The sequence below is a fragment of the Triturus cristatus genome, chromosome 9 (genome assembly GCF_964204655.1).
Source record: "Triturus cristatus chromosome 9, aTriCri1.1, whole genome shotgun sequence".
Lineage (NCBI taxonomy): Eukaryota > Metazoa > Chordata > Amphibia > Caudata > Salamandridae > Triturus > Triturus cristatus.
This window is the reverse complement of record NC_140592.1, coordinates 367,911,463-367,924,358: the sequence shown is the minus strand read 5'-3', so window position 1 is coordinate 367,924,358 and position 12,896 is coordinate 367,911,463. Positions and strand designations below refer to the sequence as shown.

Genomic DNA, 12,896 nt, shown 5'->3' with positions numbered 1-12,896 from the left:
TTAAACCTATTTAATATCGTCAACACAGGTACAGTGGCATCAATGTATACAGAATTAGAAAAATGAGGGTTGGGAGTTAAGATGTGGGGGAACTCTCACATTCGGGGTCGTCTGGGGGGGGGCACATATATATAAATATAAACAAAGACGGGGACCCAGGAGCTAATAAATGTCCAGTATTCATATACAACCTCGATATGCATTCCAGGGAGATCAGATCTTGGACCACTTTCGGGGACAGCCCCGAGCTGCATAGACCGTCTTTTCCCTCAACATACACCAGTCGAGGTCAGATTTTCCAATCTATGACTCTTGGGGCTTGCGCCGCCCCCCAGAGTTGAGCGATGTTTCTTTTGGCGATCATGCAGCCCAGCGTCGCCCATTGTATAGCATGTGAGTTCAGGTCGGTGGGCTCTCAGATATTGAGGAGGCATCTGGGGGCTTCCAGCTGTATAGGAAGTCCGAGCACCTGGCTCATGATGTTATGAATGTCTCGCCAGTAGGCCTGTATGGGGTCGCAGTGCCGAATTATGTGGGTGAACGTGCCTAGCTGGGTGCATCCCCATCTGCAGTGACCATCTGCTGAACTACCCAAGTGAATCAATTGGGGTCCCGTGATGTAAACCCTATGTAGGATTTTCAGCTGCACAAGACGGAGGCGCGCCGAAATGGCAACCGTTTTGGGGGAGGAGACTGCGGTCTGCCAAGTTTCATCGTCCAACTCTATACCATCTTTCACCCATTTCTCTCGCAAAGGCATCAGTGGATCGTCCATGTTGTTAATCAGTTTCCTATATGTTAAGGAGATGGCCCTCTCAGGCAGATAGCCATCTAGCAGTCTGTCCTCCAGTGGTGAATAGTCAGGTGGGGAAGTGTCGTGAGGTAGTGTCGTTAGCAGTGCGTGACGTACCTGCAAGTAGCGGAAGCGCTCTGAGTCTGCCATGGAATATTGAAGTTGGAGGAAGTCAAAAGACTTAATGCCATTTTCATCCCATAGGTCTCTAATATGTGAAATGCCAATTAGGTCCCATTTATCAAAACCATGCGAGTTGCCCAAGTCCCCGAGTTTCTGGGAGTCCCACAGGGGTGTGGAAAGGGTCAGTTTATTGGTCCAGCCCAACGAGGCGGTTGCCGCGTGCCAGATGTGGACGGAGTGCTTGGTGGGGCCAGTGAGCGGGTATCTGTTTGGCTTGGAATAAAGGGCCTTAGCAAAGGCACCGCTGGGAAGGAGGTACCTATCCATGCCATACCCAGGGTCATCGGGCCGCCCGTATGTGCAGTGGTTTATCGCCGTTAGATGTAAGGCCCAATAGTATTTCCTAATGTCGGGTAATCCTATCCCCCCGTCGAACCAGCCGAGGGTGAGCTTTTTAAGAGCAATACGAGGCCTCCCATTCCAAAGCAGGTCCCGTTGGAGCCCCTCTATTTGTTGAAAGTAAGAATTTGGTACTGGATCTGCCGAATTTTGAAGAACATGGAGAAAGCGGGGTAGGGACATCATTTTGAAGAGGGCCGCTTTCCCTAATAAGGAAAGGGGAAGTGATTTTCAATTTGCAATGTCTTGCTTTAGTCGTTGTATCTGGGGGGCAAGATTTCAGGTGAAACGGAGGGTTTTGGCTAGTGAGATAAAAATACCCAGATATTTAAAACCGTCTGAGGCTATTGATATGGGACAGTTTCGGGGTATTGGGGGGGGCTTCCCCACTCAAGACGTAGAGGTGGGACGTCTGCCAGTTGATGCCGAACCCGGAGTATCTGCCAAAGACGGAAAGGATGTCGAATAGTGCAATAAGAGATCTTTTGGGAGAGGCGAAGTATAAGAGAATATCGTCCGCGTACAAGGATGTTCGGTTCTCCCAGCCGGCCGCCCACCGCAATCCACGGATCATTACATCTCTGCGGATCCAGGCCGCAAGGGGTTCAAGGGCTAAGGCGAACAACAGGGGGGAAAGGGGGCACCCTTGACGTGTCCCTCGACTAAGTAAAAAGGGGTCAGATTTCCTGTTGTTCACAACTACCTGGGCCAATGGGGAGCTGTACAACAATCTCACCCATTGAATAAAGTCCGGCCCAAATCCCAGTTTATTGAGCACTGCGAATAGATAGGGCCATTCGAGTGTATTAAAAGCCATTGTAGCGTCCAAGGAGACCACAATGGTGTCCTCCCGCAAGGTAGGCGCTCTGCACAATAGCCCGTGCAGTCTGCGAAGATTAAGGGCAGTATTTTGCCGGGGCATAAACCCTGATTGATCAGGGTGCACAAGGCCACTTATAACCTTGATCAGTCTATTAGCGAGCACCTTAGCTAGTATTTTGGGCTCAGCGTTTATTAATGATAGGCCTGTAGGAGGCACAGTCAGTTTTGGATTTCCCTTCCTTATGGATCGCGACGATAGTCGCGATTCGCTGGTCTAGGGGAAGTGCTCCCTGCTCAAGGCAGGTCTCAAACATTGATTTCAGACGTGGCGCTAATTTATCAGGGCGTAGTTTGTAGAGCTCGATCGGGAGGCCATTAGGCCCTAAGGCCTTACCTGGGCGGAGTGTTCTGATTGCAGTTGCGATCTCGTCCGCTATAAGAGCGCTATCTATAAAAGCACGGTCACTATCAGACAACACTGGCAGATTGATGTCACGCAAGAATTCAGAGGAGTCTGCTTCGGTGTATGGCGCTTTGGAGCGATAGACTGTACGGAAGTGAGCTGCAAAGCGGTCAACTATTTCCTGAGGGTCCACTATAGCTGATCCTCCAGGATCTCTTAGTTCAGGAACTAGTCGGCTAGCTCGCTCCTTTTTGTCTAGCCAGGCGATTAATTTCCCGGCTTTGTCACCCCAATCATAAACCCTTTCTTATCTGCACTGCCCTAGAGTCTTGGCGCGGTCAGTGACCAGGGCTCGATATGCCTCCTGTTGGAGTTGCAAAGCGTGAAGGGCCTACGGCGAGGGGTCAGGGTCAAGATCATTTTCCAGACGGTAAATGTCTTGTTCTATGTCAGAGACCTCCGCTAGCTTATCTTTTTTAGACCCTGCTATAAGGGAGAGGGCTACGCCACGTACTACTGTTTTGAAGGCCTCCCACAGTGTCTGCGGGGAGTCTACTGAGTTTTCATTATCTAAAAAATAATTGTCGATGGATTTGATGAGACCGGCCCGTATTTTAGGGCACTTGAAATGCCAGGGGTTAATTGGGGCAACGCGTCCCACCGGGGTGTCATCAAGGACAATATGAACCCAGAGAGGAGAGTGGTCGGAGATGCCCCTAGCCAAGTGTCGTATCTCATGTATGTATTCCTTAATAATTTTGATGACTACTATAGAAATGGGACCAGATTAGATTAAGAAGGTCAATTTCCAAATGTAGGCACAAATTCGGGTAGCTGAAAAGCAGCTTAAAGTGTGAACTAAAGCCCTTCATGTTTGTCTTTTTTCATGGTTTCTGGATTAGGGATTTAGTATGAAAATTGTCTTATTTTATGTGGGGAAGACTGATCCATTGTCCGATGCTTGAAGAAGGTGGAGTAAATAATTTGGGGATTGAACTGTGTAAAGCATTAAAGTAAACTTCAATGGTAAGAGGGGAAAACCAATCCCTGCTGTCGTTTTTTTAGTCAGTTGGAAGCTGTAATTAGACCACAAGTGTCAGTTTGAGCATCCAGCTTTTTCCAGGTTCAAGCATCTTGTCAACTTAGGTTTGTGTGCTAATAAAATATTTATAAGATAATTTGCCCCATTAAACTTGCATTTGGCTCTTCCTTACTTAAGTTGTACTTGGCATTTGATTAATTTATGTATCATGAATTGAGCATGTGTGCCTTACACTGTTTTCACAGGGGATGTTGCAAGTGGGAAAAAACTACATACTATCCACGGAGGAAAGAAAGGAACAGAGGATCATCATGTTGGTCATACAGCCCATGTCCTGTGCATGTCCATCTCCTCCGATGGCAAATATCTGGTAAGATAAGATACTGATGTGTAAGCACAATAATACCATGGATTGCCTTACAGAATCCATCTGGCCATGCTGGAGAGCTGTTGGAGAGAGGTGTATTTTAGACATTTGACTTAAGTCAAACTATTGATGCATAAAGGCAGTAATTTCTGTGTTATGATAAAGGCAATATGCAATAAAGGCTGGATTATTACTCTCTATTAACGCCTCTAATTTTTCCAACAAATTTTCTACATAGTTGCAATGTTATAACTGTATGCTTGATGGTTCTCAGTTTTTACACACTTCAGTAGGCTTGTTTTTGTTATGGTGCAAGCAAAATGTAAGGGCTGGAGGCTTTATTGGTTCATTGTGAAAAGTTATGTTATAAAATGTTAAAAATCCTTCCTGATGTTGTAGCGCCCAGATACCCCAATGGGGTAGCTGTGCGCTTTACAAGTTCTATAATTAAAATATGTTGGAATCCATATGTTTGATCTGTTTATTGTGGAAAGTTATGACCAAGCTGGTCTGCCTCTCAGTAAACCGTGCGTATTAAAGGCAGTAGGCTTTTATGGGTGGGTTGTTATTACATTGCGTTAAAGCCTGTCGACGAGCAATCTTTTATGGAATCACACAGATTACTAGAGTAGGGAAGGGTTTTAGTGACTCACTCGAGCAAACCATGGAGATAGAATGTTGGTTTCGATGACAGTCGCTATTCGGCCTTCTTTGGGAGGTATTTTTTAGTGTTCTTGCCAATGTAATGTTGTACAGATTGTATTTTTTGACAGTAATCCTTATGGTTGCCTTGCTCCATGCAGTAGGTCTAAGTGTGTTATGGTGACAAGCCATTGATGATAATCTATACACCTGCCTGGTTAATTGGCAAAAGGTTTGTCGGATACCATGGGTCTGATCTGTTTATTGTGAAAAGTTCCGACAAAGGTAGAAGGCCTGATTTTTATTTTTTATGAAGCACATATGTGAAAGTAAATAAGCCTTAGTGGATTGTTATTGCAATGTTCATGCCTGCAAACCTGCATTTTGTTGCTTTAGATTTCACATATTACCGTTTGTAGGCAAGGATTTTTGTGTTGATTAACCCCTTTGACCGACCCTAAGTATAGAAGGTGTGCATTGTAATGATTCTAGCTAGAATCACTTTAGATTGCCAGGCAGGCTTGGTTGTCAACCAAAATCTTGTAATTTAAAAAAATCATATAGACCTCTGGCCAAGATAGTCGCCCGAGGAAGACACCTGTCACACGTTCATAGGAAGTTAGGAACCCACATGCACCCCATCCCTCCAGACTTTGTGATTGACGTATAAATTATCAGAAAGCCAGTGCAGACTGGTAGCGAGCACAGAGAAACTGCTGCAACCTGCAAGCCCTCAATGAAGACAAATTGCTAAACCAAGCAAGGGGCACACAAATTGGGGGAATGTGCACTAGGAAACCCGATCAGAAAATATCTATAGAGGGATGTGCTTGATCTCTATTCAGTACATGGCCAGATAATGGCCACAGCTTTGCATTATCTGGTGAGAATTTAGAAAGGACTGGTAAGAACTGGTCCTGTCACAAACTCTGCTGTAGTGCAAGCAGAAGACTGAAGAGCTCTAGCAGCACCCACTTACTTTACTTGTGAAGGCCCCAAAGTGTAGCTGAAGAGGATAGTTGTAGCTAGCAGTGACAAAAGAACTGGCATTTAAAAACATCTGCTATAGTTGACTGCAGCCATTTGAATTCAGTGTTCACCTTAACGAAAGTACAATGACCTCAGAGGAAGAAGGCCGAGTGATACTGCACTTGGAAGATGAAGGATGCTAAACAGATGACTCGAGTACATGCTCCCATGGTGAAGGTACATGGGTTTGAAGAGACTGGCAAAGGTAACCAGACACTGACACAACAAGAAACCCTCATTAAAGAGAGGGAGCTTAAGACAATCGTGTGACCCACAGTCTACAGCCCCCTGCGGGAACTGCTGATATGATCGTGCTTTCAGTCCAGGGAGTTCAGTGAGGAAATTGATGAACCTTGGGTACACAGCAAAAGGTGCTACAGTAATCTGGTGGGAGGGGAGAACAATTGCACTATGAACGAGCCAACACCTAGTTAGTAATTGGAGAAAAGGAAGCCACTAGGTCTTTGACCATCCTAATACTAGTGGTGGGGTGGGGTGGGTGAGTGTTTGAGGCATGCCCTAGTCACCCAGTAGGCATTGAGATACATTTTTACCAAAGGATATGCTGTGGCCAGTTGACCTGGTTTCAATAAAGGATAAGGAAGGAGGGAATATCGGGGGAATAGTCAGCACAATTTGTATGTAGTTTGTCGGAGGATAAGGGTACAGCAAACATTTCTCAGTGTAAATGCAAAATGAAATCAATTGACATTAGTGGCTTTAACGCTTCCAATCAAAGGAAGACTGAGGGTGTATTTTGAACCATGATCAAGATTTTGTTTCAATGCAGAGAATGCATTTGTTGAGAAGACCAATGTTTTATAAAACGCAAATATAACTTTCAATTCTAGACCGCATCCCCCTCGTAAACGGCTGGGGAAACTATTCTTTAAGGGGAGGTGGTGGGGGCAAGGTAAAAGTAAAGATGTCCTGAATGCAGGTACATAAGGGATCAAATGCATTGTACGGCCAAAATATAACATTCATTAATGCGTACCAATCAAATACAGGCAAAGATGTTTTTCTAAGAGCTATCCTGGGAAAACTAATGCGCAGAGAATAAGGACTTGATCTGAATTAAGTTACAGTGCGATGGGAGGGATGACTAAAGGGCTTTAAAGAAAGTTTAGGGTCTTGGAGGATATTTGGCGTGCACTCCACCTTGATGAGAAAGATTATACATTCTATTCCCATGCCCGAGCAAATAGATCATCTTTTGATGACACTGGTGCAGATGAGGTGAACATTTCTGAAATATCTAACAATTTCACGCCCACATCAAAATCATTTGAAGGAGGAGGGAAAAATACATAGGTGTAACAAAGTGGGTTCTGCCCATTTAATCCATCCAGATTTTTTGCTTTTTAATCACCTGGTTTTTGGAACTTTTATGTGGGTGGGTCTCACTACTCTAGTCCCGCTCACGGTAATCCCATGATAAGTGGACTGCTCATGTGTCAGCCTTTTAAGATAATGCAGCTGCAATAGATCTAGGCTAAGGGGCCCTGGGCTGGTTACTCTTGACCATATGTGCATATGCATGTATAAAAACACAATACATAGGAGATCTGAAACATTGACGTCATATTTAGGTTCTCAGAAGAGAAGACTGAACTGGTGTCTTAAATCGCCAACATATTTCTAAAAAAAAAAAAAAAAGCAGGAGCAGGACACCTCGGTGTCACTAGGATTAGACTCATTAAAGGCAACTCTGAGGACGTTAGCATTTAGCAAAGCTGCCAAAACAGAGTATTGAACAGCAAGTTCCATCACAGGTTCTATGTAGAATTTTGACGTTTTTTAAGGGACCAACTATGACTAATAAACAAAATTGCAAATAGTCCATTTTAAAGGTGATAAAATGGGTCCTATGACAGCTAGGAGACTCCTGTTCCAGAGGATGGTGCATGTAGGACACCTGGTTAATGTTAATTTTTGTAAAGTGCACAAATGCCATGAGGCATCTTTGCGCTGAGGCGTCATGTAGCTTAACGTGTTATAAGTAGGAAAGGAGAAAGCTAACAGGAAGGTGTTCAGATGGGTAGTAAAAAGGCAAGTTTTTAGGTCTTCCCTGAACCTAAGCAGGATGGCCTGTGATTTTAGGTAAAGTGGGAGGCTGTTCCAGTGTGTAGCGGTGTCACCAATGAAACTCCTGCTTCCCCAGTTGGCCAGTTTAATGCAGGGAATCCTGCCATTTTGAGCAGAAATAGAACTCTGCGGTCTGGCAGGGGTATACCATTGAAGATTCTTTGTACAATATTCAGGGCCTGAGCCATGTAGGGCATTGTGAGCGATACAAAAGGCTTTGAAGGTGATACTCTTTTGGGTGGGCTGATACTGAAGTTTATGTAGAGCTTAGGAGGCTGACTGGAACTTGGGACTCACTAGTAGCGCCCGAGTGGCTGCATTCTGCAGAGTCTGCAGCTCTCTTAGCAGTCTTTGTTGCATGTTAATGTAAAGAGCGTTACGCTAATAGTTTTGACAGGACCGGAGTAACAATCCCTGTTTTCTGGCGTTCATAGGGAATTAATGGAATTTTTTTTTTAACTGTTAAGTTTAAAAAAAAAAAATAAGACTATTTATTAATTCAAAGTAGTACATTACAAACATTGTACCAATAACCATCCGGGTGAGCGAAATAGCATCTCAGATCATCTCTAAAACAGGAGTATTGACATACAAAGGGACCGCGAGGCACATGAAAGCGAAAATGACATCAGAAGTAATGATCAGTCAGATCTACTTCCCCGAACCCCCGCCCCTCCTCAAAGTTACTTATAGCTATTAGACTTCAGAATCATGTCTTTCCATCCCAGTTTCTTCTCCCTACTCCCCAAACCTCGCTAGGAGCCCATTCCATGCTTGTAGGTCCTCCCCTGACTTCTCATCTCTCCTACATTGGCGGATCCTGACCTCCTCCGCTACCGCCCACTCCATGACATTCCTAATCCATGCTCGCTCCCCATGGTCCAGGGGGGCTCATCCGTGCGACGGCCACTCGTCTTGTTGCTAACACTTGTGCAAATTTGACAAACCTCCATTCCTTTTTCTCTCCCCTCCGTTTCCTTATGGACCCCAGAAGGCAAATGTCCAGACTTGGGGCTACCGTGACTCCTCCAATGCACTCCAACCTTTGTACTACTGCAATCCAAAACTCATGTACCGGGGGCAATGCCAGGCCAAATGGAGAAAATCTGCAGGACTTCTCAGACAGAGTGGCATCTCTCGGATCTAGAGGGGTCCATCCTATGGAGGAACACTGGGCTGACATATGTACGATAGATAGAATTAAAATGTACCAATTTGAGCTGTGCATTACAAGACCCCTGTTTAACCAGTGCACAAATACCTTTCCAGTGGGCCCTCTCCAAGGAAGCACCCAGGTTGGCTTCCCACGCCATCCTAGTCATAGTTGTTGTCTTGGATTGGTCTGCCATCATGGCCCTGTACAAGTGTGAAACTAAATGTCTGCTCCGCCAAATTCCAGGAGTGTCCTGAACAACTCGGAGGAGTCCAGGACCTCTGGGTATGTGGGCCAGATTTCACATGCCATGGCCACTATACTTGTATATATCAAAGAACTGACCCTCCGTAAGCTCGAAGGTCTCCCGGGCTGCTTCAAAGGTGATGCGTGTCATTGGCATAGATGATCTAGTGTCCAACAGCCTCCGTTTCTCCAGGCAGTGGTATCGACCGATGCGGTCAACTGTCGTAATGTCGGGAGATCCAAGAAAACTCATGCAAATGTGGCACGTCGAGGCAACATCTTCACTGCACGCTCACACAGTGCGGATGTGAGTTTGATTAGATATGGTAGCTCGGCAAGTCCCATACCACCCCCATGTAGTAACTGTGGAAGCGTTGCCTCTCTCCTGTCATCCCTGTGGAGATCCTTTTCCCAGTTGTCTCCTTCAGTTCGCCAATGGGCTGCATGCTGTAATTGGGATGCCAAATAGTACATTTCTATATTCGGAAAGGTCAATCCACTATCTTCGAAGGACAAATGCAGAATCCCACGGGTGACACTGCTTCGACCTCCTGACCATACCAGCGTTGTTAAAAGGAATATAGTCTTACAGATGCCCTAGGCAGTGTATCTAGTGAGTGTTGTAACATGTAGAGGCAACACGGCAAAAACACCATCTTTGCCACCGGCACACATCCCATGAGGGTTAGGGGAAGTGTATTCCAAATAGGAACCATTTGGTTAAGCCCTCTATCACACTGTGAAAATTGAATTGGTTCCGGTTTTCAGGCATGTGGCACCATTATCCCCAAGTAGCGGAAGCAGTCAGTTTTCCAGCGCAGTGAGAGCTTAGGTATATCGCCAGGGGGATAGCAAAGACTTACTCATATTAGTATGCAGTCTGGAAATGTCCCCGAAATTGTCTGTCCCATAAGCACGGGGAGCAACTTGGCCGGGCTGTCAGATAAGAGCTTGTCATCTGCGTAAAGCAAGCGTAAATGTGTGCCCCCACTCTTATTCCCCCATCTCTCCATGTGTCCGAAGTCTGAGAGCTAGTGGTTCCAGTACCAGTGCTAACAGCAGAGGGGACAAGGGGCATCCCTGGCGCGTGCCCCTACCATTCCCCAAAAGGTCAGAGCAGTCTACCCAACCAAACCTAGCCGTTGGCCCACTGTATAGTAGACTAAATCTGGACCCAATTCCTATCGCCTCCAGGACCGCTATCCTGTACACCCCAGTTCTGGTCGAACGCCTTGCCGAGATCTATAGAGACCATGGCTAAATTCCCTCTCTATCATCTACTTTGTGTATAACATGTATTCACCTTCTGATATTCATGGTGGTCTGTCCACGTATGAACCCACTCTGATCTGGGTGGACCAGTCCAGCAATCTCTGGGCTCAATCTGATTATTCTTAAGGTTTTAAAAGCGGATGAAGTGAGCGCATTCACCTGTGCGCTAAACGTCCGTTTGTCGCCGAATAAGAGGCCCAAGATTCTGACCACTTTGACAGGGGTCGGAAGCATTTCCATATTCTATGGCCACCAGTTGGTGGACCAGAACGCAAGGTTGTTGCCAAAAAGGAGAACACGTGTCTTGCCCTAGTATAATCTCAGGCAGTTTTGCTTCATCTCCCCACATCATGCAAATCACTGGAGATTGAAACGATTTGTGTCATCTGCATATGGCACCAAGGAGAAGCTGAAAGAGCTGATCAAGCTTCCAAGGGATGTAACGTATATATTAAAAAGCATTGTACATAGTGATGATCCCTGCAGGACACCACAAGTCAAGGAGAAATTGGTAGAGACCAAACCATTTAAGGATACAGATTGTTCTGTCTCGAGGAATGATCTAAATGTAGCCAATGCAGTGGCCTTTATCCCTATGCTGTTTAGGCGGTTGTGTAGGACCTTGTGGTTAACCGTATCGAAAGCCACCAATGGGGTCAAGAAGGATCAGGGCTGCTTCCCCTCCCTGATCGATGGAGGCTCTAATTTCTTATGTGTCAACAATTAGGGCTGTACCTGTACTATGCCTGCTTCTAAAACCAAACTGGGTATAGTCTAGGAGAAAGTCATTCTGTAAAAAAGATGCAAGTTCCATATCCATTGCCTTTTCCACCACTTTGCCTGGAAATGGCAGGCGAGACATTTGGCGATAGCAGAGGGTTACATTTTTTATTTTTTTTAATTGATTGAATCTGTTTTCCAGGCTTTAGGGAAGTATCCAACCTTGAACATCGCATTAAAGATCTTCGTACGGTGGGGCACTACAGTCTTTGACTGCATCTCTAGTGTTGCTGGGGTGCATGGATCTGTTGGTGATCCAGATTTAACCATGTCAAGTAGCCTGCTGAGATTGAACATTTAGCCAGAGATTTTGGTGGAAGGTCTGGGTATAAATTAAATTCCGGAAAAACTCAAATATTATGTACACAAAATATTCAGTTTAAGGATCCACGGGTTACCAATGTAGTTACATATTTAGGTATAAAAATCACATCCCATATGCAAGAGATAGTAGATATTAATTGGCAAGAGACAATATCTCAAATTAAGCAATCACTGGTTAGATGGAGACGACTGCAAATATCAATAATTGGTAAAGGAAACATTATTAAGATGAAGGTTCTTGCCAAAATATTATATTTATTTCGGAGTATCCCACTGCAGTTTTCTCCTAAATATATATCGCAACTTCAGATTGTTTGCGGGGAATTTTTGTGGGCTCCAGGAAAAGTACGTCGAGCTATGAAATGGCTGACGCTACCTGAAGAAAGGGGTAGACGTGGGTTACCGGATTTCTTACTTTATTATTATGTGTTTTTTGCAAAGAATGAGAAATATGTTGACTGGCGAACCTATGGAGGATGAAGCGGAAGCACCTTCGATATTTTTTTTGTTACTGGGTGAGCAAGCAAAAGGATGTTTATTAAAAGAACTTGAGGGTAATTATGGTAATTAATAATTAATTATTACAAGCATACTCGTTTTAAGGTGTTGATTTCAGCTTTTCAAGTTTGGAGAAGTGTTAGGAAATTAATAAATCTGGGCAGAATTACCTTTTATACTCCCTTCAGTGCGGATAAAATTCTCCCTTCCGTATTCTGGGACAATGTTGCTAAGAGTTGGGTAAGAAAGGGTTTATGCAGAATTGGAGATCTATATAATGGAAATGGTACATTTGTTACATTTACAGAATTATTAGTTAAATATCAACTGCCTCAACATTCCTTTTTTAAGTATCTCCAAGTGAGAAACTTCTGTTTAAAAAAAAAAAAAACAACTTGTGCCCTTGTCTAATAATTTAGTGGAGGGGATTCGGATCACTTTATTTGATTCTGATGGAGTTCAGAGAGGATGATATGAAAAAATATAATATTTACTGGCAAAATCAGCTTGGAATCCCGGAATTGGATATTCAGGATACTTTATTCATCGCTAAAGAGATGTGTTTAGCTGCAAATCTGAAAGCTCAAGTTTATGAAACAGTTTTTCGTTTATATTATACTCCCAAACGGATGGCAAGTTGGGGTAGTAAATATGATGGGAAATGTTTTAGATGCGGGGATTCTGATGCTGATATGCTGTACATATTTTTTCAATGTAATAAATTATCGCCTTTTTTGATTAATATTGAAAAATTTATGTCAGCGGTATTACATCATCCGTTTAGGATATCCTCTGTATTGTTGTTATTGGGAGTGGATCCAAATTTAAATGATCTTTCCGCCCTCAGTGAGCATAAATATTTTATTTTTTTAGCTATGACTGTGGTCCGTTTATGTATTGCAACTGATTGGCTTT

At 44.3% G+C, this 12,896-nt stretch overlaps 1 protein-coding gene across 2 annotated transcripts in view; it reads left to right on the top strand.

The window, feature by feature from the left end:
• Nucleotides 1–12,896, top strand: part of RRP9 (ribosomal RNA processing 9, U3 small nucleolar RNA binding protein) — a 153,736-nt gene that overhangs the window by 61,946 nt on the left and 78,894 nt on the right. For both annotated transcript variants that reach the window (XM_085625167.1, XM_085625168.1), the window contains exon 7: nucleotides 3,828–3,952. In XM_085625167.1, coding sequence (XP_085481293.1) covers nucleotides 3,828–3,952 — 125 coding nt within the window. The remainder of the gene's footprint in view (nucleotides 1–3,827; nucleotides 3,953–12,896) is intronic.